The sequence below is a fragment of the Pterocles gutturalis genome, unplaced genomic scaffold (assembly GCF_000699245.1).
Source record: "Pterocles gutturalis isolate BGI_N339 unplaced genomic scaffold, ASM69924v1 scaffold38000, whole genome shotgun sequence".
Taxonomy (NCBI): Eukaryota; Metazoa; Chordata; class Aves; order Pterocliformes; family Pteroclidae; genus Pterocles; species Pterocles gutturalis.
Window position 1 is genome coordinate 1 of NW_010144647.1, and position 26,208 is coordinate 26,208.

At 37.8% G+C, this 26,208-nt stretch overlaps 1 protein-coding gene across 1 annotated transcript; it reads right to left on the reverse strand.

The window, feature by feature from the left end:
- Positions 1–1,611: 1,611 nt before the first annotated feature.
- Positions 1,612–26,063, reverse strand: LOC104457806 (gamma-aminobutyric acid receptor subunit pi-like). The gene is made up of 7 exons (XM_010085165.1): positions 25,980–26,063; positions 24,352–24,569; positions 23,608–23,690; positions 19,010–19,147; positions 8,375–8,527; positions 7,267–7,460; positions 1,612–1,923 (listed from the first exon to the last, which is right to left on the reverse strand). The coding sequence occupies exons 1-7, from the start codon at positions 26,025–26,027 to the stop codon at positions 1,612–1,614; spliced, it is 1,146 nt and encodes a 381-aa protein (XP_010083467.1). The 5' UTR covers positions 26,028–26,063.
- Between the last annotated feature and the right edge of the window lie 145 nt (positions 26,064–26,208).

Sequence of the window (26,208 nt, forward strand, 5' to 3'; positions counted from 1 at the left end):
CAGCGTCGCTATTCTGCTCGGTATTCTATAATCTGCTCCAGGATAAAGGGTTTAAGGTCAAATCTGCAACAGCAGAATGTTAACTGGAATACATTCACTTTCATATGAATGTCAGAAGAGTCACAAGGTACCAAAAGCCACTAGACTGATCTTGAAGCCTTACAAAAGATATTACTGATAACAGCAGAGAAATAAACTTTCAGTACTCAGTCCATTTAGAAAATAAAAACACTGAGGGGATTTTATTTACCTAATACTTGTTTATCAGTGTGTAATTATTTTTATTAATTTAATTGTGAACAGTGGCAAATCTAACCTACACTGGTATTTTGCAGTTTCCTTCTTCTCATGTAATGGTATTCTTCACAGGCAGCACACTGGTAGAAAGGTGTATCAAAGAGTCTCAATATTATGGGGGCTTTTTAATGCATTTCTATGTTCAGTGTGTCAGATCATCATAAACGTCAAGGTACATAGTCTATAAAAGGACACATACACATTTATACATATATATGCAACCCACAGATATATTATGGTCAGAAAAAAGGTACAATAAGTGCTTCTAAACTTCCAGACTGCAGTATAAGAAACAGGTTGCTATATCAATAACTTTTTTAATATCTGTCAGTGAAGTAACCTCTCAGAACCAGTTATGGTTTTTCATCAAGTGTAACCATTCTCACATGTGGGTCATAATTTTGCCTGTGTAAAACTTTCCCTTTTTTCATCAAGAGTTATTGCATATCCAGGGTTTTCTTTTCAATTCAAGAAGTAAGCTTTTTCATCTTTACATGAAATGGCAAGTGACTCGAGGAATTTGCTAAGCTGAAAATTAAGCATATCAAATTTTTCCCCTGCATAATACCTATCCAGGCAGTTGTGACTGAGCAGAGTACAGACTATAAGTATCAGGATAAATAGCCATATTCCATTAAGGATTGACCAACACCTAAGTATGTACTCACTCGGGAAAAACATCTCTCTGGCTCCAAGTCCATTTCTACATTCTGCTCTGTACTTATTTGGAAAAGCCATTGATACCTATAGGAGTTCAGTTTAAAGATGTAGAGAAGAATCTTGATACATATTTTTGATGTTACAAAGACGAATGTATTGTGTGGTTTGTGTTGGTAGCCCATGCCTTCAGAAATGGTTCTTACTATGACACAAAACCACTTTGATCTGCAATTATACATTTTCTGATATAATCTGGAAAATGTATGCAATATTGACAAAGCTGTAAGGAAGCAAATTCTGAAAGCATAGCAGGAAAACAACACTCTTTTTATTTTTAAATGTATTCAATGCATTTCAGAAACAAGTACAATATAACTTATTTTACAAAGTTGACCATTCGAATATTAAAAAAGGACTTACTGGCTTTTGATAAATAGTTTAATATGGGACAGGCATGCTAATAGGAAAGTCAGTTTTGGATGACAGTCATTTAAGAGCGGAAAAGTGAGTTAAGAAGAAACTTCCTAGAAATGCTTCAAAAGGTGGCATGTCCTTTCACATCGCTTTATCTAAATGCAACTTCTTCATTGTTCTGCAACCTCCCCTCCCATATCCATTTTCTAAACTTTAACCCAATTTTACACATTAAAATATTTAGAAATACAAATAATATACCCAATAAAATACATTAATTATGATGAATGATAACGGGAAGGAAAATCTGGCATAGTTGTCTATGTGGTAAGGATTTTTAACATGGAAGCAATCAAAGATACAGAAAAGTCTTTTCATTATGGACATTGGTGAACTACAACCACTGTGTTTACTTCTCTCCCTTTTTCCATTGATACTGGTTTTGCTATTCTTGTTTGAATCGTTCTTGTTCGTATCATCAGGGGCACTGCAACTGTTAGCGACTTTTGCCAGGACTCCATTCTTCTCTTCTTCAGCCTCTTCATCCTCATCCTGATAGGAAACAAACCAGCAGGTACTTAAGTGCATGTTTCATTGCTTATTTACTTTAGAGCTGCAGCAAATAATAGCGTTTTTCTCCTGTAGCTCACTCCTTGATTTCAAGGGTGAGCACCTACATGTACCAGACAGCTCCTTTCAGCTTTCAAAGCCCCATTTACAGGAAAAACACTGACTTAAACATCTTAATGCAAAAGCTTTTGTACGACTCTCGAGCAAAGCTGGATTTTTTTCCAGTATGGCCCACTAAGCTTTACTTAAGACAGCAGCAAATCCACAAAATGCACAACAATAAGCTGTCTTCTGCTGAGGGAAACTACTGGCAAAGGTCAGTGTCTAGAACGTAGGCAAAGCAAAGCTCCAGTCTGGAGATGCAGGAGGTGGGGGAGCTGCCGGACCAGGTAGTCAGGATTGGTGCACCCCAAATCAAGCACCGCAGAATACAAGACACTTTCTTTTTCTGCCACTCCATTCCCAGTGCTTTGTGATGAAAATCAAATTATTTTTAAAACAAACAAACAAACAAACAGCACAAAAAAGAGGATCATGAAGAGGGACAAGCCCCACAACTAATTCAATACTAAATAGCTCATACTACTTTCTTTCAAGTCCTGAAACCCATGTTTTATATTCAAAGTTATGCTAAGGTTAAGCACATTTTTATGTGCTTCACTGCATCAAAGACAGCTCTTCAGAGAATGTTGTATAAGCCTTCTCGTGGGTTTTGTTTCTTTGATTAGAAATGGCTCGAAGCCATGAAGTTCATGTATGAAATCTTCACCGTTTGAAGTCAGTGGCTTTTCTGTTACTGACTCAGGGGACAGGATTAAGCATCAGCTGCAGCTTCAGCTCTAAACACAAACTTTCTTGAACGTTCTGGGGTATTTAGTTTGGGATATTGCAGAGATACCAGCAGATCCAAACTACAAAGAGTGGCTCCAACTTTTTATCCAAACTAAACCTAAATTCGTATAGTTGGAGGAGGGGTCATTTTAATTCAGGCAGGCATAAACATAATTTTAATTTTCTCCTGATTATTACCTTCCAAATCAATGAGTGGCATACAAGCAAGAAAGGGCTAAAAATTTGTGAAATGTAGAATGCAGAACCTTTTTCTTCTGACCAATTTGCTTCTTCCATTTGCATCACGAGAAGAACTAGATTAGGCAGGGACAAACTTTAGAAAAGCTAAGATGTACAGCCTTATGTGTAGCCACACAAAAAGCTCATTGAGAAATACCCCAGCTATTAAAGTCAAAGAAAGCTCATTAAGCCTCATAAGTGATCTCCATGCTGGTGCAGAATTGCTCTTCTGCCCACGGTACTTGTAGATGGCACAATTCTCAAGCCTTTCTTAATCTAAAATTAGTAACGTCCTTGAAAATTAAAGTGAAGTCTGGACAATGTCCTCAGACTGCCGTGAATCAGTGAAGCAGAACAGATGGAGCTAGAAAAAGGGATTATTACTGCTTCTAATTTTCAATTTCCCAGAAATATCCGTTATATTTTATTTGAGAGAGATAAACGTAGCTCAACACAACGTGTCATCCTAAAAATACACTGACTACAAAACCTTGCTCATCCTCCACCTAGCCTCCTGTGGCTATATGAGAATTTTTAAACCAAAGACCAGGATAAAAATCTGCCTATAAAACATTAAGAGGAATAATCCATAAAATTCCAGTCTGAACCTTAAACAATCCCCAGGGTAGTACTAAAACTCAAACCTGGAATTTTACTTGGGGCCTAATTCTGTTATAAATACCTAGCTCTTCTGCTCCAAAAAGTTCAGGCAGCTGAGGGAAGCACTGGGGATGGCAGAAGAGCCTTTGTCAGCTGCGCCTGGCACTCGAAACAAGGCACCAGAGCAACAGCCTAATGAATGCACTTGGCTCTTCAAAAGTTAAGAAAATAAAGAAACCTGTCAGAAGAGTCCTGACTTTTTTCGGCTGCTCTCATTTTTCAGAAAGGGAAAAAAGAACAAAACAACATCTATACTTCAAAACTGGCAGGATTTAGGGCATTACTCATTGTAAGAGTCTATTTGTCTCTTGGGTAGGGCTGGCTAAAAGTTGTACAGAATTAGTTTTACTGCAGAGCACGAAAGGACACTGCATACACACCATTTTTTTCACACAATTGCATATGTACAGTTCACAGGAGGCTGATGCTTTATTAGGCTGTTCTTAACTCCTTTCTACTCCCCAAGAGGCAGTTGCAGAAAATAACCGTACATGGTGCACATGTACTCGACTCTGTTTGCAGTGTTGCAATGCAGGGCTCTTGCCCAACAAAGAAGAGTCTATAGCAGAAGTGCTGTATCACGTTGCTTGAAAAGGAGAAAGCTAGGCTAGAGGAGAAACACGACTGCTAGTTTATAAAAAACTACAGTCTTATAAACTGAGACTATCAAGAGACTTTTCCAACTCACTATGGAGAAGTGAATGTGATGAAAGACTAAGCTGGTTTACATTATATTTAAAAAAAATGTGTTGCAAGTGTTCAACTGTGGCTTTAATTTTAAGTGCCACACCAAGTTTTCTCTGGATTCCAGCTGTCAATGAGAAAATGACAGCTGTCCTTAAGGGCTCTGTTCAGATACAAAATCAGTAGCATCCAGGGAAGGCACTGTAAATCATCTGAAAAGCACTGTAAAGGCACCTGCTACTGTTTATACTAACTGAAGGGTTTGCTGACATCTAATAGCTGACAGAATTGAGGAAAGTTGTCACTTCCTTTGAATAATAAAGATGCTCAAGATTAAAAATATTTCAACCTAGACCATTGCACCCCTAAAAGAGAAGAAACTCGGGATTTTGAAGAGGAAACCTCTCCATTTAGGCAGCTGATGTGAATGGCACATTTTGTCTGACCTTCCTTGCAGCAGGTGGTTCCTCTGCTTTTGCATTAGCTTTGAAGCTGTCTCTGTGGGTCCTGGATCGCATGATGTGAGACACCACAAGAGTGTGGATACGATGACCTCTTTCACCAGTTTATATTCTAAACGGGAAACCCCAAAGTCTTCAAAAGAACATGACATGTCAGTGCCCAACTGCTTTAAAGAGAAAACCAGAAAGAAAACCAGTACAACTAATTCCTATACAAGGCAGAGGGTTACATTTCCAATTCACCTCCTACATTTATTTACACAATTCTGAATGCAAATTTTGTATCAGCTCTCATGTGGGAATAACAAACTTGGAAGTGATATTTCTAATTAACCTGTGTCCACAAGAGAATATTATAATGAGGAGAACACACTTATGATAATGATAGTCACACAGAAATTTGTTAAGTACCTGCTAGACAATGACATGAGATTTTAGCTGCTGCTTCTGTCCTTGTGATGTCTGATTTTACAGTAAAAAATGAGAAGTACAAGTCAGGTGTGCTCTCCATGGCACCCTGGTTAGTAAGCAGTGCTTGTCCTTGGCTACAGTAGGAAAAGGACGTGACAGAGTCATGAGTTGGATGATCTAGGAACAATCCACTGTCCCTTCCCTTATGTGTGGGTGAAGAAGTGAGCCGGACCGGCTTGCTCACCCCTGGTGTGCAGCAAAAGGCAGGAATATGCCTGAAGTGACAGATCATCCCCTTCACTCACTAAATCCATCAGAAAACTGTACCCTAAGTCTTTCTTCGTTCCTTACGTTAGGGCTATACTTCCACTTACTCCATGTCTTCCAAGTACTTGAGTACCCACGTCTTCCCCATCTGCAAGCACTAGGACGTTCCCCAGTTGAAAGGGAATCTGACACAGGTAGGCAAAGGCAAGGGTATTCATAAGTGCCCTTCACAGATCCAAAGATGCTTAATCATCCAAGCACTGAAACACTCTTTTCTTACCCAAACTTCCAATAAGGTGGGGTTTTTTTTGGGTTTGGTTTTTTTTTTTTTTTGTGCTCTGTGAGCAAAATGACAACCACTTACTTCACAAGATAGATATGCTCAGAGGGAATTGTCACTAATACTACCTCGCCAAGAAAATTACTTTCAGGCTTTCTACTCAAATCCTCATTTGAAACGAGTGTTTGCCCATTTGCAGACATTCCCCCATTAGATGTTGTCTTTTAAAACCCACTGGGTGGCTCAGCTTTGTGTCCGATTTCAGTCCTCCTTTGCACACCTAGATCTAATGACAGCTTTGAACCCGTTCCTGTGCATTTACAGAACCTCTCTCTCATCCAAACAGCCAAAATCCCGTATTAATTGTTGAACCATATAGGCATTAAAAACCCACGTTCTTCATTGTTTTAAGCTTTTCCACCTGAATTCAATATCCTGTTTCCTGAGCCTACTGAGGAGTTTGCTTAGGCACTTGTGATACTCTGTTCTAGTTTGGCTTAAGTAGTTAACAATCTTTCTTCTTCTGGCCATTTATCCTTACAGCACTCAACCAAACTTCTTCCTGTTTTTGTTTGGTTTTTTTTTTTTCTGTTATTCTCACTTTCTATGTTTTACTTTTTCCTATTCATCTAGAAATTTCTTAAGCTGCTTAAAATTTTCTCGATCATGCATATTAGATTCAGTTCCATAATTAAAAGCTGCAAGACAATCAGCTTCCAACTGCCTTGTGATATTTCTCACTGCTTACAAAAGCAGTGGTAAACACTGGAAATGGAAGATGTGATAAAACTTCTTCATTAACCTGTCCTGATTATTTCAGCAAGATGACAACCACCAGACTCAAAAATGCCTGTGTTGATTTTATCCCTTTTTATTTTAAGTATATTTCACAATATTTCAGAGATATGAGAAGGTCATTAGAGCAGCAAAAAGTGCCGCTATAATAATGATGCAGAACAGAAACTGAATCCCAGTCTGAAATTCAGCTGCAGCTGTTGAAAGAGGTGTAAATGGAAGGTACTAGCGACCTGATACACCTAATATGTGAAACTGCTACTAGACTGAGTCAAGTACCATGCATGTGCAGAAGGTCTCATAAATGGAATGTGAAAAAAATTTTTTGCTTTATTGCAGTAAGATCAAGTCACCAATCTCAGTCTAGGTTTTGAACTGTAAGTAAGTGTATGCCATTGCTGGGGAGCTAACAAGTGCCTATGATTTTTGTGATACATCTAGCACACTGTTTGATAAATGGCCATAAAGTCCATGCCAAAAGAGAGAATCATGATGGAAGGATGTTTCAGTTTGTTTGATCTCTTCCAAAAAGTCCCAGGTTTCTTTTTCTCAGGGTTACTCTGTTTTCACTGTCCTTATTCTAAAATGGACACTTCTTTACCTGCATTTACCATTAGTGCTAAGATAATTCATTCCCTTTAGCAGGTACAATTAATTAGTCTGTTTTGTAGGGCAACAATATGAGAATTAAAATACCTTTGGAAGTTCCTTTGAACTGAGTCGATGAAGAGTGCAGAAATGAGCCACAGCATACTCTAACAGTGCTCCAAAGATGAAACTGAAGCAGATACCGAGGTACACATCAATTGCCTTGATAAAGCAATTAGCATTTGGGAGTGAAGTCCTGGCTCCCATCATCAGTGTGGTCATAGTAAGGACTGTGGTAACACCTGTGGAATGCAAAAATCTAGGTTCTGATAAAACATGGATAGCAACGAGGGCCTCTGCTGCAAGGGCCCTGCTACAAGACAGTCTTTCCTGGCTCTGTGAACTCCTAGTATGACACATCATTTAGTGGGTCATGTTTTGGAAAGATGACTTTCAAATGAACTTGTGATTCTAAAGTTAAATGCTTAAAAATACTCATAAACAATGTTTGTAAAGCTGAGAAGACTGGAAATTAAAATGAGAGTGATTCTGGTGTCATAGGATATATATTTATGATTAACACATTATTATTGCAATACTGTGCAAATGCTCCCTTTAAAACATTCAGATAATATTTTGCTCGGTGTGGTTGCCCACTGGCCTCATTCGATGTGAAATCTTTCTTTCTTCCCTATTCTGTAGGAATGTTTTTCCCACCCCACCTGCAGTCTGATCAGAACTGATTTGCATTCTTTCCCTTTCAGGATATCCTTTATATGAAATTAATTATATTTAATCTCTTATAATTCTCTTATTATTGATGTGTTAATTAGTATGTATCGGTAGACCTCACAAAAGCCTCATAATTCTGTCTAGGCATGCTATGTGTTTGGATATGTTGAAATTATTTCCAAAATGACTGAGTTTCTTCCTTTGCTTTCCTTTCCTTTGCTTTCAGCAGCCTCCCCTGCCTCCAAGTCTCCTGTAGCTCACAAAGACACTTTCTTAAAGAATAACAGAGCTTTAAGGGGAATCTGCATGATGTACTGTGGATGGCAAACCAGAAAAGTAGTTCCATGAAACTCAGAAACGTTTGCAACTTTTGGAAATGGATGCTATGTACATGCAATGAAGCACCTCAATGATCCAACTCTTGGGGTTTTTTTGTTTGGTCTTTTTTGTTTGTTTGGGTTTTTTTTGTTTTATTGCTTCTCACCTATGCAGATTCTGGCTGGAACTGACGACTGGCTTATCCAAAATGATACCCAGGAGAGCACAACCAGCAGAACTGATGGTACATAGGTCTCTAGTATGAAATATAAGATGTTTCTCTTGAGTTCAAAGTGAAACACTAGTTTAGGGTAACGTCCTGTAGAAAGAGCAGGAAAAAAAACTCACAAAGGTGCATTTCATGAAAAGTTCTTTAAATTATCAACATTTGTTAATATTGTGCATTACAATGCAGCAAAATCTTAACAAACAACCTTGAAAAAAATGAAACAACATGCTAAAAAATTCTATCATGAAGACTATAAATTGAACTGAAGAAAAAAATTGAAATATCTAACACCCAGTCATCATATCCGGAGTTTCCTTAAAGACAACTTAAATTAGAAATTCACTGCGGATTAGCGAAGGAAAAAATAAATCCATCAATGTGTGGAAAGGATGTTTCATTGTATAACACAATGCAAGGAAAATTGAAATCACATATGTATTTAGCTGTGGCTATTCATAAGAATTACCACAATGAGCTACTATATAAACTAGCATAATAACAATTGTAATTTTATGAAGTTAACATGGATCCTTATCTTTAGTTGCCTCAGATATCTGGTTTCTTTTGCTCTTCTTTTCATTTACTGTTGCACAAGATGTGGATCAAAGGTACCTTCTCCGATACTGCTGACCTACATCTTATATCCCACATAAAAACAAACAGTGTCTTTGCATTTCACTATCTGTCTTTTCTTTACCTTAGTGAATTACTGTGTTTGTGCTGTTCTGAGCAGTGTCACTGCTATGGCACAAAAGGGTTGCCTCTAAGTGAGTGATTTCCAGAAGGTGAAAGTTTGGGCCCACAGTCAAGACAGAATTTCGTTTCATTAGTGAACAGCACACTGGTAAGCAGAGCCTGAACTGGATATCCAGCTCACTAACAGCAAAATTTGGCTATGTGTGGGCAAGAGAAGTGCAGGATCTGAGATCATTACCTGTCCAACAGGTCAAAGTAAGGCAAAAGCTTGCTTTTTATTAACTTAAATGAGCAGAACAGACTTTTATTCTGGGACCCAAAGTTCAAAATTAAGTGTTAAAGTGTTTAAGATTTTAAAACATTATTTTAACAAAATTCTTGAACCAGCATATCAGTGAGAGAATAACGCTTGAATATACTGTGGGCAGATAGCTTTGGCTTCACGTATTTTAATCCAACAAATGGCGATCTTTGCAACCTCTGTTTGTTTCCAGTGCTGAGTGCTGTGAGTCAGGACAGAACTACAGAACGGTGAATGCACTTTAGCAGCAACGATATACGCATAGACAGGCTATGTGTGCATCCTTCAGGTGTGCTGTGAGACATGGAGTAAAAGAAGAGTACTTTTAAAATCTTGAAGTGCAAGTAATAGATGCCAAGAAATGTCTTCCTGCTCCCAGGCTAGAAAAGGAATGGTTAAATTTCCATTTTTAAAAGTATTGTACAAATTGCATCCAGAGAACAAAAAGGTTTTATAGAACTCTCAAAATCAGAAAGAATCACTAGATTATGTAGTCTGATGCTAATCAGAAATCATTAAGTTTCCCCAATTATCCCTTGCTTTGAACTCAAGTCACTTTGATTGGAATAGAATCCACCTTTCACACAGATATCTAGACTTAATCTGAGGATATCTAGATATGCAGCATTCACCATTTCTCTCCATAACCTGCTACGATGATTAAAGTCATTCTGTCTGTTAGAAAGGTATGCCTCATTTCTAATCTTAACCTGATTTCAGCTTTCTGCTGTGTTGACTCTGCCTGTTCACTAATAGACTAAATAGTCCTTCAGTAGTCAGCTCTTTCTCCTCCTGAAGGTACAAATACACCGTATTTAGGATTCTTCTCTGTAAGTTCAACATACTAAGTTCTTGAAGTTTCTGACTGGTAGAGAAAAGGATACAAAGATGAACAGTAAACTTTAACTCTCTCCATGCGGCGGGAGATAAAAGATGATTTGTACTGTTATAATCATTTTTATGTGAAAAGAGAAACATTACCATACTGTACCTCTATCAATACTGTGATTTTTACCAATACAGGTATTTCAGTAAAAGTCATTTTGCCCACCAAATTGATTTTAAGTGTAAGCAGACTAAACTAAAGCACTCAAAAGTGAGGAAGTACAAAATTCACATTTGACTGTGCAGCAATACTTCTGCTTCTGTCTGCACTCATCCTCATACTAAATCAAGCTCCTGGGCTATCGAAAAGCACTCAGTCTGGACAATGAGAGACTATAGCATAGAGCGCATTTAGGGAAAAATAACTGGAATTGTACAGGCAATTGTAAATCTGTGGCTTCCCAGTGTGCAAGAGCAAACATTTAAAACCTTAATAAAAACTCTTAGAGATTGCACCATCCAGCTGAGTGGTGCAGTTGATACAATAGAGGGAAGGGATGCCATCCAGAGGGACCTGGACAGGCTGGAGAAGTGGGCTCACGAGAACCTAATGAGGTTCAACAAGGCCAAGTGCAAGGTGTTACACTTGGGCCGGGGCAATCCCAGGTACTTGTATAGACTGGGAGAAGAACTCCTTGAGAGCAGCCCTGCGGAGAAGGGCTTGGGGTCCTGGTGGACGAGAAGCTGGACATGAGCCCGCAGTGTGCACTTGCAGCCCGCAAAGCCAACTGTGTCCTGGGCTGCATTAAAAAAGGGGTGGCCAGCAGGGAGAGGGAGGTGATTCTCCCCCTCTACTCTGCTCTTGTGAGGCCCCATCTGGAGTACTGTGTCCAGGCCTGGTGTCCCCAGCACATGAAAGACATGGAGCTCTTGGAACGGGTCCAGAGGAGGGCCACGAGGATGATCAGAGGGCTGGAGCACCTCTCCTATGAGGAAAGGGTGAGGGAACTGGGCTTGTTCAGCTTGGAGAAGAGAAGGTTCCGGGGAAACCTCATTGCGGCCTTCCAGTACTTGAAGGGAGCCTATGAACAGGAGGGGGAGCGACTGTTTACAGGGGCTGATAGTGACAGGATGAGGGGGAATGGTATTAAACTAAGAGAGGGGAGATTTAGGTTGGATATTAGGCAGAAATTTTTCACACAGAAGTTGGTGAGACACTGGAACAGGTTGCCCAGAGAAGTTGTGGATGCCCCATCCCTGGAGGCGTTCAAGGCCAGGCTGGATGGGGCCCTGGGCAGCCTGCTCTAGTGGTTGGCAACCCTGCCCACAGGTTGGGGGTTGAAACTAGGTGATCTTTAAGGTCCTTTTCAACCCAGGCTGTTCTATGATTCTATGATTCTATGATTTTCTTAATTATGCTTGCAATCTTCTAGGCGCTATTTAATTAGAACTCAAAATGGATACTTTTAAATAGAAAGACAAGGCTTTCTCTGCAATGCTTGTACCCTAAACTGTCATTACTGTGGCACAGTTGCAGCTAGCACACAAAGGACAATGGCATGACCACTGTGAGTGAGGGGAGGATGTCAATCCACAGCTCATGTGAGGGTGTAGAAGGTGCAAACCATCAGCAGGAGACTGAATCCTCCACAAAAGTTGTTTGTTTTGTGTTTCTGTGCTGAACAAAGGGAAGGATGTGGTGCCATGTACCCAACAAAGGGGAGAGACTGGACTGTGCTTCCTGCAGGGTACCACAGGCACTTGGGAGTTCCCTCTAAAGAAGGAAAACTCTGAAATAGCCAATACATAACAGACATGCAACAACACCATCTCCTCGTTAGCACCCTACAACTGTATCTCTGTTCACCTTAGTATAAAAGCCAAGTGTGTACATAGGAAGTTAGTTCAAAATATCAAAATTGAAAGCCACACTTTGCCACTTTGCTGCAATTTCCAAGTGTAGACCAGCCCTTTGAATGTTCCTGTGTTCTTCCGTGTTATTTTTCCTGATGCCAGAAATTTCTAAAGCAATGTGAACAACAAAAATAAATAGCGATGTAACAGCTTATAGCTGAGTGGCTTTTTGGGGAACAAAGAAAAGACATTTCTCTAACCTTAAGGCTTTTGGCTTGCCAGAATCCAAAGAAGCATCATGGACATGATAATAACAGTGTCAGCATTTCTCTAAAGAGTTCAGAACAGCTTTTATAATGGAAATTTTGAAGTAACCTATATATAGAATTCATATGAGCTCCTCCTGTAATAAACTGAAGGAAGAAGTAGCAAAGAAAAATTATACAATGCATACTTATCATGCTAAAGAAGTGAGCAACGGGACAAAATGAAGACAGGGAAATATTACAGTCCTTTTCTCTTTTCTACTCCTCATGTACCAAAAGTTATCATCTTTAACAAAAAACAGATTTGCTATCCCTCTTACATGGGTTTCATACGAGACAGTAATGATGCATTTGCCTTTGACTTGCACCTCTGAGGCTACAGTGCCATCAGTCAGATCAAAAGTGAAACTGGTTCCTGTAATCCTAGTCCTGGCTTTACTAGAGTTAAGTCAAGTACAGCTCAAGTTAACAGTTCAAAGCAGTCAAGTTTGCCTCTTGCTTGAGTCCTCTGACAACAAAATACTTGCATTAAAAGATGCTTTTTCATTCAAGTTTCTGGCCCATGGTGGATGTCACCTCAGTGACTTAAATTTGATAATGTGATAGAAATAATCTCTGTGCAGACAGCTAACTCTGCAACAAAGGCACAATGTTAGTGTTTAGGAAAACATTGAGTTACTGTGTTTAAGAGTATCTCAGATTAATCTGAATCTAAATGGCTGTCAGTATACATACTCTAAACCCACCGGAAGGTGAGGTATTCTACTTAGGTCACCCCACAGCAAAAGGAAATTAAGCTGAGTTACTTGGGCTTTACAGAATTTACTAGAGGGTGGAAGTACAAAACCAGACAGTGGCTCTAGCTTATAGATGAAGAACAAATCTAGATAGCAGACTATAGTCTCCATATCTACTCTAACACTCTCTACAGCTTTAAAAAAAAAAAAATAATCAAATTTCACTTGGTTCCAGCTGACTACTTTTGTTTCAGTACCATAAAAATTATACCAGCATAGAGTCTTTCCCAGTAGGTGAGCAGGGGCAGGTCAAGGTCTAAGGCAGATCTTTCTGAAAGCAAGAAAACCTAGTTTATTCCTCTTTATAACTTGCCTTTGAACTTTGGCTTTTGGCTTCTAAGAACAATATTGTAATTTACAGCACTGCCTATCTGACACTTCATATAGATCTTGCCATAATACTGATTTTATCAACACTTACTATTGCTGCACTGCCCAAGAAATAGATACAAACCTAAACAAACAGGCTTCCTTATCACCCTAGGTCATCCATTTTTCGATTATCCCATTTTTCTATAGCATCTGTTCCCCACGGATGGCAGAATGCCATCTCTGCCCTTTCCTGCTGCCCTCTGACCAGCAGATGGTCACAGCAGAGGTACCTGAAGGAAGGACTGATGCTCTACAAATGCTGTCAGTAGTTCTTAACTTCCACTCTAGTGTTAGGAGATGGGAGCATTTTCCCCATAGTTACTTTCTGTGGACTTTTTGGTGAACTCTACTCCAGTAAAAGACTGCTCCACATCACTCTTTATGCAAGAAGCACTTTGGTACCCTGCACAGGAGTGTGCAGTCAGGCACAAAGAACACATTCTTCTCTATCATGAAATATGTATGCTAACCCCTTGGGTGCCAGCTAAAACATGTGATGTACATCTCACACAAGAATGTCAGTATAACTCAACTGATGCATCATTTTCTTCTCTTCTTGCACCTTTTAAGGACACAGTATGGGAAAGCTTTAAACAGAATTTTACTGCCTTAACTATGTGCTGAAAATGTAGTTTTCAGTATGCATTTTTTTATTGTGTGTTTAAGATGAACATATGTGTTAAGGAATGCGTAGTGTCCCCACTTTTATCCAAAAAATAAGTTGTGCAACTGAAATGCAATTCTCTGACTGATGTAGGATGCTAAGGGTGTCAATACACATGGTTAATACTTTTTTACAGCTCTTTTGTCCCTCCCTCAGAGAACAATCAGTCTTCTGTTCTTCACAGTCAAAACCTTACAAACTACCTCTTTCCTTACTTGTTCTTCAGAGGTGAACTAAAGGAAATGAAAGATCAGATCAGGCTTCTCAACATGTGTTTCATCTTCATGAAAATGCTTTACAAAAAGTGAGTTTGAAATTCAAATTTCCCAAGAATGAAACAAACCATTTCATGCAATGTTTGTGTGCAGATATATTTATCTGTTTAGCTTACCTGTAAAAAAAACTTGCAAAAAATGATGCCACAGGAAGTTTTCCAAGTGTTTATGTGTATTTCTGTCTATACTACAAAGAACTTCCCAGAAGTTAATAAAAAAATGCCTCTTCTTAATATCCTTGATATTCATTCTATTTGTTGCTTTTTCATATGTTTTTACATTACTGTAACTTATTCAATGCATTTTCCAAAACTGTTTTGTTTCTAACTGTTCTGCATTGCAGAAATATCCCAAAAACAACTCATGATGGAGGAATTTTCAACATCAACTCCAGTGGAAAAACTTACTTACAGAGAGGGATTATAAGAGCTCAGATAGGTAAATTGAACATAACATGGTAACTAATATATATGCATATGTAACTTCTTGAACCTTAGGTGAGGCTGACCAAAGACTCAGCAGATAACATTATGCTGAATATGGTTACGAAATTGTTGGCCAGCCCTGTGTGGCAAAGAAGAGGTTCTCAGAAATAACACTGGGAGAGCAATTACAGATTATAAAAGAACTGTTAAAGGGAATGAGAGAAGTTACTCAGTGTACCGTACCTCAAAAAGGGAAGAATTGAAAATCCCATAAAAGTTTGATTTTTAACTAAGAAATCTCGTGAGCCTTGGGAAACTGCAGATGGGCCTGTAAGACAAAGCAAAGTAGTGCCTCTATTTCAAAAGAGACTGACTGATGAACATACACTCTGTGTAGGAGTCTGTTACATTTATTCATTCTTATACACCCTTTATAGTTTATATATAGTTTATACACTTTTTGACTTTCAGATCACTAATTATAAATGAGCGCAACTCATTGCTGGCTTAGTTGTGACCTCCCACCTGAGAAGCCAGTGGAGAGGGGTCAGCAAAGCTTCAACACTGCATAGCCAAATGGGGTCTGACGAGACCTCCAGCCCAATGAGGCTAAAGCAGGATTTGTGACAGACATCAAAACCCTGGCAGTCACTGCAGACAAGGAACAGCAGCCAGCTCCCTTTGCAGTCTTTTTCAAGAGGGAAAAAGTCTTGTCTTTGTGCATCAAGGAGAGGAGAATGACTTTATGCTTTTGTCTCTTCTTTCCCTCTGTTCTGCCAAAATAATAACATTCGAACATGCCATTTTGGCTGACTTTACAGTTTTCTAAGCAGGGAAGTGCACTGAGAGCCCTGACTGCCTGACGTAACTCTCCTCGCCTTCTGGGCTCAAGCTGAAAACCCAGTGTTAGACTAGATAGACTTGAGCAAGCTGAGCTTCTTCATTCCTACTGCTGCTGAGGACTTGGCAGGAGGGTTGCAGTAGTGAGAGCAAGGCTTAAGGAAAGATGTTGGCCAGCAGAAAAGCTATCAACAACCAATTAGCCTCAAGTATTAAATGATAGTTCGGCTTCTTTCTCCAATTAAAAATGTTAATTGAGATTAATTAGCCATCACTTGCTGTGAAAACAGAAGCATTTATCAAGTGGGAACACATGGGGTATGTCCTGTGCCCAGTACAGCTCACTAACAAACATGATGACATGCCAAGTGTCTTTTAAGAGAGGAGCATTAGCACATTGGTGAATAGGATTAGAGTTCAAAATTATTTCAACAACTATCAGCCTGAGTAAAACAAGATGCAATTCAACAAAAGCAAGTACAAAGTCCTACACTTACATGGGAATTAGTTTCCCTAAATAGAGCACAGGAAATATGTGGCTACAGGGCAATAAAGGAGGTGAAGTACTAGAAGGAATGGCAAGCTGAACAAGGTCAAAAAAGCACAACAATTTCCTGCAAGAAAAGCAAATATCAACCTGGAATCAATAAAGTGGAACGGAGTTCATGAAATGCATTACGTAAACCCTCTCCTCTATGGAGGACATCCGATGGAAACAGGTACCCATTTTTGGGTGCTGCACATCAGCAAAGATATGAGAAATTCAATGGGAGACCAATAGCAAAAACAGGAGATCTAGGAAAGCTTTTATATTTATTAAAAAGAGGTAAAGTGTTGGTCTGAGTTAAGATATATCTGTCCTGAAATAGTGAAAGGGCTGCTGAAAAATAGCAGGAAATTTGTCTTCTATATCCACGTAATGGGTTTGAAATGCAGCAAGGGATATCAAGATTAGACATGAGGAAAATATGCGTGTAATAATCACCAGACAAAAATCATCTAGGGAGGGTGAAGCAGACACATCGGTGGTTTGTCTAACTTACTTCTAGAAACATCTGTCAGGAAGTAGGCTGAAGATATAGATGACCTTGCCTTGCAACATTGGAATAGACTAAATGAATTCTTAAAGTGCATTTCAAAGATTATTTACACAAAAAGCTGGATTGTAACAGTCCTTCATTGCTTTTATGTTTTTCCAATAAGAAAGACAAGCTTTTTATATCACTATTTATTACTCTGATAATGCAGGTGGTGTTGGCTAGTCAGCTAAAATAAAAACTCAGCAGCCATGGATGCACATAGATGGTTTTGGGGTCCAAGAGTGTATCAGTGTATGCAGAATAAGGACTATACTTAAAAGATGTGTAGCAAATTGTTCTAGCAATTAATTTACCTATATCCAAAATGAAATTGGTCTGTACCAAAACAAAATCAACACCAAACCCTAGCCAGCAGTCTAGCTAACACTATTTGAAGTGACTTGATATTATGTGATTACAACAATGTGATTACTGTTACGTGATACATGCTCTTCTATAAACAAGATTAATCCATAATGTCCTTTTCTTAAATTTACTGAAGTTACTTATGCAAGAATTTTGCTGACCACATTTTAAATTTGGCTCTGTCAGTGCATGTACATGAACTTGGGGTTTACACTGTTGTACAGTATTTCACTTGCATGGCAGCTGTACTGTCTGTTCAAGTTCACAGAGCATCAAATCCTGATTGCTTTTTTTGCTGAGTTAGGAAATACTACACACAGCTCTTCTCTCACATTTCTAGCCTTAGCCTTGTGAGTAACTGTTATTTATAATGTAACTTATTTATAAAATACTCTCATATCTATTAATGGTGTTAAGGAAATGCAAAACATAATTTTTCATTTCTAAATTGATTATGTAGTTCCATAATCTGGTTGCTTTTTTCCTTTAACATGGGCTACAGTAGGCACTGCTTTCCTTAAAAAAAAAAAAAAAATCGGTAGAAAACAGCCCCTAATTCGTAGCGACTCAATAGAAAATTAAGAGGATTATGAGATTCCATTTTAAAAGTACTGCGTAGCACTTGATAACGCGGGTTTCTTGAACAGGAGAATTGAAACAAGCAGGTGTGTGAAATTTCAATCTAATTAAGTTGCATGTGTTAAAATATATAATTAAAAGAAAAAAGTGGCTTTTGACTTTATACATATGATTACTGCCAATGTAAAGGGAGGAAGACAGAGTCATTTACTGAAAAGAAGAGCACAGTTCATCGCATCGTGCCACTTCAGGTGTAATTGGAAATTGGTTTTATTCTATTTGGTAAAAATTAACAGAACTTTTTTTTGGCTTTAGAGTCTGGACCCTACAACAGAAGATCATCAGAATTAAGCAGGCTTCCTCTTCCTCTTTCCTGGGTGGTGAACAGGTCCTAATACCCTTCTGGGCAGAACAGCAGTGAAGGATTATTCTCCTCTAATTGAACCTGATGTTGCTTACCCAGAAGCTGTAAAAGAGGAGGAAGACAAGCAGATGTCACTTTTGCAAGTAGCAAGATACTTTGTGATGTTGGAGCCTCCTAGTATATATTTCATTTCTACTTTTGTATCCATTTAGAGGACTTTTACTTTCACCCTGAATTAACACCTGAAATTAGATAATAAAGTTTCTCTGTGCTGAATTATTAAAGCAGAAATCCCCAACAGAGGAATAGAGAAACCACGCTCTGCTGCCCACCGGGCTGGACAGAGGCTGCCACACTTAAAGAGCAACTCTGACAAGCACTGGCCATGAAACCCAACTTCCTCCAGTTGTAAAAGCACCAAGCACATTCATAGAAATTTCTAGGGCTGAAAGGAGGCTTTTGACTTGCATAACAAAGCCAGAGCAGCTATTTCCAGGAAGGCTGGGAACTGTTCTGAGCTGGGTGCCCAGGGTCCCTGGTCTTTCTCCAATTTAAATGCCCAACTTAGAGGCTCTTCTTTGACAAAAGCTCTCCCTGACATTATGTGGAAGAAATGGTTTATTTCTTGTTTATCATTCTTTAGATAATGCACAGCCTCCAAGAAAATGCTCAAAAACTCTCAACCTTTACATGAGCTGGGTCTCTGCTAGTAACGTCTGGAAATGTACATATGGTTTCAAGAATGTAATCTAGCATAACATGAAAACTGTCATCCTAAGAGAAAGGAATGTGCTCATCCCTTAACACTGCTCTGTTTCCAGAGCCGTATTCCAAACTGTACCTAGAAAGTATTAGAAGGGTGTTTTTACCTGTCTCATATACCGCTTCAGATACGGAGGTAAAGTGGTCTTCTACTGTATATTGTGCCAGTTGGAGTGTGTCCAAACCTCGAACTGAATCATTTCCTCTAGTCCAGTAAAACATGACATCATTGATGTTATAACCCCCTGTGGTGATAAACAAGCCAACAAAAGTGTTTATTTTACACAATAATTAATTTGTGTTGAGCCCACTTATGGTTCGTCTGTTTCTTATTTGTCCATCTGAAAGTACAATTAGACATAAACAACGACAGTTTTTGGCAGAACATAATGCCTGTTTGCAATAAAACTCCCAAGAACATGTAAAGTCTCAAAATTTAAAAGCTGGCTTTTTCAGAGGTGGTCTTTTTTTATCTTTTATTCTAGTATAGACAACATACACTCATAAGAGATTAGTACCACATGGTATTCTAAAGGCAAAAGCTATTAAGATTTAAATAAATAGAGCTTTTATGAATTACTGCTCTGCCAGCATTTGGACTAAACATTAAGTGTGCCCTTTGATGCTGTTTCTGAATGCAGTGCATTTGGTCCTCATTCCCATAGAAACAAAGGGGCAAGGTGAGCAGGAGGGCTGCTGTGTGCTGGTGCTTTGCTCTGAGCTGGGCTTGGGTCGTCACTGGGGATGACATTTTGGCTTAAGAGCTTGGACACTTCCCAAGGACACCAGCTTAGATGTTGACGTTTCTGCAGGCTCAACAGCATGGCATGCTGCAGGGGCCCCAGGAGATTTCCTCTTAACCTTCAAGTAGTAATTAGGAGCTGAGACAGGAGGTGAATCATCTATCAGAAGGCAACTGTATTTTGCACACACTTGTCAATATGCGGCACAATCACAGCTAAAATACCTCTGTAGCTTTTTTCCCATTATATTAAAAGGCAGGCAATTTCCAAACTAGTGTATATGATTAATTCAAGATTATGTTAATGCAATTTACATGTTAACAGGGAGCATTTGAACATCTTTTCCTTTAGCTTACTTAGATCAATCATTCTTGTATTTGACAGACTTATATTGTGCAAGTTAATAGCTAAGCTTAGGGGACAGTAACATGAGCAGATGTTTATTTTTAGACACCAGTCAATTGTAAGTAAATTACAGTGTAAGACAATAATGCAATACATTGCACAAGGGTATATGCTGCAAAAAGAACAAAGCGCTAGAATCAAAGAAAAAGAGATGCATTCAAATAGGCATTTTAGGGTATTTTAATATTTTTCATTTAATGGCTTTGGTTCTTGCAATGACAAAAAAAAAATCTATTTTCCTACAGCAATTTAATGTAGGAAAAATAGGAGCTCAGAAAATTCATTTCAAGGAGACACTGTGCTGGTTACCAATTAAAATTATAATTTCACTGGGAAATTCTTTCCCTGACCATTCTTTACATGTAAATCTTGTTTTCACTATCACAGGCAGTGTTCTGAAAAAGGTATCGTGACCGGGACCTCTGCTCACATTATCCCACTTATAGCAATTAAAGCCAAAACACTGCTGTATCAAAAGAGCAAGCCAAAAGCATGTGCATCCAAGTTAAGTTCTTGATTCTCTAAAACCACATGCTGGGAAATTTCCCAGATTTCAGACATTAAAACTAAGTGTAACGTTACCTACAAACAAATGATTGCATTGTCCTCAGACAAAATACAGAGGTTTGCAGAAGGGGTTTCTATGCACGACTACAGGCATGGATTAATTTTACATTCCTTCAGTATAAATGAACTGCAGATATTTAAATAGAGTACCACAGTAAATTCTTATTTATTTTTACAAGATATTGAGTCTTCCAAGTTGTGCAAGATGGGAGAAATTCTCGATTCCTGGATGGGTGGTAACAAGCATATTTCCAAATCATTTTTGTTCCAAAGTATTTTTATTAGCTGAACAATTAGTATGTTTGGGTGATCCTTCCTATGAAAGTTCTTTGAAAATACTAATTCCAAATCTCTGCTTGTGAAGAATTTTCATGGGGAGAGTCTTCCCAATAGTCAGTGGAGTTAAACAGCACAGTACTCCCTCTGTGTAAAATTATTCTTTATTCAGGGGATTAATATTTTACTAATTATAAAAAGTTTTAAAAGTTTGTATAGACAAAATCCTTAAGCCATGTTATTTGGCTTTTACAATTAATCTCTATTCTCTTTGCATGACACTGGGTTTTCATTCTAATTCCCCAAGCCCAAAATGTCTCATTCCTCTACTTCGTTCATAAGTACGAGCCACTAATGTCAATAGAGTTAACTCCAGGAATAGTAAATTTGGGATTAAACATTCATATGCCTAATACAAATGAATTCCTTTAACTTTCTGTTGCTAATTTTAATTTCCTCTGATTGTCAAGCACAAGTTAAGTGCCTTCACATGGCTCTTCACTGAATAAATGCTAAAGGACAAGTTCAAAAAGGAAATAAAATTTCAGAGATGGGCCCAAAACATGAATATGTATTTGGATTGGAGGCCTGTGTGGGGCAAAAAAAGAGGAAAAAATCCCTCAGCCCAGAGTGAATAAATGGTGGTGTTCCCCACCACACAGCAGAGAATATGAACCCCCTGGCAGCACCAACCGAGACAGGAGCCCTCCAAGTCCCCACATGTCACCACTGCTATATCCACAGAGACTCAGTGGCATCTCTCTGTCTCCTAACATATGCCTGTACCACCTCCTAAAGTGTTGCAATGACAGGGGAGAAAAAAAATAGACATTTTGTCTGAAATGTGTTTTGCTGTGTAGAAAGTTTAAGTTGGTAATCAAAGCCATTCACTACTAATTGCAGAGTAGCACATTGTAAAGGCCACTAGGGATGCTTTATTGTGTAAAGCCATTACTTGCTAATATCATGTCGTGTTTGTCTTTACATTAGTAATCACTTAATAAAAGGCTTAACACTTTGTATCAATCAGCTCAAATATTTGTTCTATATTTTACATTTTATTTATAAATACATCAGTATTTGTGTGAATGTGTATGCATGTTTGCATTCACAATTCTTAATTCCAGATATTTGTATTATTTGTAAGTAATATTCTGGGATGATGTCATTATTCATCTATAAATTGACATAGTTTATCTAATGAGGAAACAAACACCATTTCCAGCATACCCAGAAGAAAGCATTGCAGTGCACCAAAGAAAAATGGTCCACAGCTAAAGGCACAAAAAAATATTGCTTCTAGCTCTTTTCCTCAAAACTAAACACCAATGTCACGGGAGCATTTGTGAAGACATTACTATGTTTTCCCTTTAGACAGGAGACACTTCTGTGTTGTTGAAAAAGCAGCTGGGATCATTCTGAAAATGCTTATTTTTAATTATACAGGGAATTCTGCTTTTTCAATCCTGTGAAATAAATTTTAAGTTCCTGTGGGACATATATTTCATTCTGGAACTAGAGAAAATATTAAATGACTCATTAGGCACTGCTGTTGATGTAAATCCATATACATTGATTTACCAATATGGTCTTCCAAAGGAAAATAATTTAGAGATAGATCAAAATTCTAACTCAAATCATTATTTGTTAAACAGATCTTATAAAACTGCTGATTCTAGAGAGACTCCTGTGTGAGGGAGTTTTTTGGGTTGATTTCCTTTGTGTTCCTGTCTAAAATGAAACTTTGCAGCAGCCTTCTAACTGGTTATTAACAACAAGAGATAAAGAATACCCACACACTTCTGAAATGCTAAAGAATAAAACTTGCCGAGTACTGAAAAACTTTCCAAAATATTTTGAATTTGTATGGACATATATTTGAATATATATTTTCATCTTACAGGACTGGGTATCCTTTTACATTATCCCATGCAAAAATATTTTGCTAGAGTCTTATCATATGAATAATAGCAAAAAGTTAACTATAAACCTGCACATTTGGGTATTTGCAAAGCAACCGTGTCTACAAAGTATTAGAAAGCATATTTTAATGAAAATTGATTGATGAAATGAGACCCTATAAAGGTATATCTAGTCTTGGTCCATCAATTGATGGCATTCTTTCCCAGGGCAATGGCACAGAGGCAATTAAATAAGTCATAGAAGGATCTGCATATATCCATCTCAGAACAGAACTGCCTATGCAATTACCTTTTTTCCAGTATGAAAACAGTAAATTAATTTAATATTAACTCTATGAGTTATACATAGGCCTTATTCTAATTTCTTTCTTTCCTAAAGGAATTGTGCCTCAAGGGCAGGAGAGGGGAAACACACACTGTCTGAAAGAGGAAAAAAAATCTTTTCTTGGCTCTGCTGGAAAATGTCTGCTCACAGAACTCCCCCTGAAGACCAACAGAATAACTGCAGGACGCACTGCAAAACCAGACCTATGATAATCTCCTGAGATTTTGTTTAACGATTAATCATTAATAGCATGGCAGCATTTCAGTACTGACTGCTTTTTTCTGTGAAGCCTCATGCATTTATCTTTGTATACAGATACTATTGTAACTCAGCAGGGACTGGTTACATGCTGTCCCTTGCTTCTTTGAAAATTCCAGGCTCTTTAATAATAATATCCAGTAAACCCTTGGAAGAGATCACAGGTATTTTCCTAATTGTATAAAACTAATAAAAATAAAGTGTCTTACAGCTTTCCAGTTGCAAAGTACACGTCTGTTTATCCATGGGATATTTGGTCAGATCCATGCTGCATGCAACAGTTGTGGTGATCCTTGGGAAAAAAAAAATGTATATATACATATATATATATTTCTGATTATTAATGGAATAAAATTGTTCATCAGTAAAAATAAAAATAAGCCATATATACTTCTTGAACTAATATTTACAGGCAAATATCTATCATGAGGAAAAAAAAAAAATCTATTTCCTGGTATCTAATGTGGAAGAGCAACAGCATCCAAAACAGGAAACCACTCCAGAACAGCTGAGTTTAGTGGCAGTCTAAAACGGCCACCCCTTGCTCCCCTCTCACCTACAGTGTGCGTTTCCCTGTGTTGATATATTGCAATACATTTTACAATTTTGTTATATTTATCAAAATGTGTTTATAAAGGATAATCTGCAATAAATAATGTAAATCAATCACTACAGCTTGCTTTCCTTTGTGATGACTTCATTGCAAAACAACTAAAATGGCAAAATACAATTCCTGTAATAGTAAAAAGGATCGATTTAGGGAAGAAAATGAGACCTATCATTAAATTTAAGAACTTAATCATATTGGTCAATAATATTACACATTCATAAAACTACAAGGCCAAGCATATTCTTTTACAAATAGACCAGTTTCTTAAGCATAAAATTGTGCTAGCCTGGAAAGTTTAAAAGTAGAAGCCAAATACAAAGGCTGGTATGTGGTATATACATACCTCAGAGCATACAAGACTGTTCCATTAGGGTATATTCTTATAAGACGATTCTCAACAGTGATATCATGAAGAAAAGATTTTTTTGAATCAACTATGAAGGTATCTGGTACCCAAAGCATTTCCACAAGCCGACCATCTAAGCTTAAACTCTTATTACCATCAAAACAAAGTCTCTCATCAGTCCATCGCTGCCTAAGAAATATGGTAGCTGTGTAGTCCTGAAAGAGAAAAAACAAAGTTACCATACAGAGCAAGCCTGTATTATATTCTGTTTTACAAAAGCATATGGAAACAGCTGTTGGGAAACAGTCTGTGACTCTCCATGTTCCTGTCTTAAATGCTGGCACTCTGATAGAAGTTGTACTGGCTCTTGCACTGCCAAATTTTTTTCCAGCACTTGATGTTAGTTTGACATCATTAAGAAATATTCTCTTGAGTAGATTTAGTTCTTACAGTCATTGGAATTTTACAGTAAAAGCTGATGGCCTACGTCTGGGGCTACAAATCAGCTGAAGTCATCAGAGTTTTGTAAGCAGATAATCTGGCTCTGTAAATCTTTAACTTTTATCATGATTTATTTAAGTGGTTGCAAACATAATTTTGTTCTCATAAAGTACTAAAGAATGCATTTTTTTAAGAAAACTTTGGAAAAAGTTGTATAAATTCAGATAGACAAAAGGACAAAATAAATGGTGAAATAGGAAGGCAATCATCATCTTTTAGCACAATTTAACCTTTCACCATTGCAAGGGAAACAGTGGTGCTAAATTTATCGAGACCTTGAATAAAGCTCTCAGCTCAATTCACCTTCGATTCAGATATGCCTTGTCTTACACTAAAATCACACTATTTCTTAGCACTTTTTTAAACAAATTTGAATTTATGGTGAGTTTTTATCATTATGAAACATTCATCCTAAGTTCTATCCTTACTTCTCCTTTCTAAGTACCTATGAATACTCACTGAGTACAGAGGGATACTCACATTCAACTTCTCTGGAAGCCCGAGTAATGAAATGGAGAGGTAAATTTATGCACATGTATACACATATACTTAATATTTATATATATATAAATATCACATTTTCTAACACTAAATATCTGATTAATGAATTTTCTCTTTTATTTCTATGTACCAATGGAGGATCTTTAATTAGAAAAGTATACTCTATTTCATAGTTTGTTCAAAAAAAAATTATACAAATGTAACAAAACACAGCTGGAACAAATTAATGTGTGACAGTAACAGTAAAAGAGAAAAATTAGTTCAGCTGTGCCTAATCACAAGGAAAGTGACTTCAAAATCACATGAACGTACCTTTAATTTTGTGAAATGTATAAAGATTTAGACATCTCAACTGGAAAAGAAATGCTCTACATGCCTTTCATTAAGATTAATACTCAGCAGCAAATTTCTCTTTGCATCTATGAGAGGTGTGATTTGCATCTGCATTTCTATACTTATTACAGTGCATAACCACTATCTGTAGTGAAAAGTAAAATTCCATCTCCTAACACACATTGACTGCACAGGGAGAAAAGCATCAAAGTCGCAGTGCAGGCAGCTGTAAACACAAGACATTAGCTTATCAACAAGCAAAAGAAAAAAGATGGCAAAAGCTACAATACCATATTTATTTCTGATATTGTATCAATGCTTGCAATATCCAGACTCATTCCAACTGATACAGGACCATCTGCAAAAAAGAGAAAGTCAGAATCTAGCACACAGTTCTTTAATACTCAGTGTTCAGAACTGGCTACAAAAATCCTCCATGAGATGATCCATATTTTTTCTAAATGTTTAGCAGCTCTTTTAAAAGGAAATATTCTTCAAAGCAAGAGTATGAAATAATTT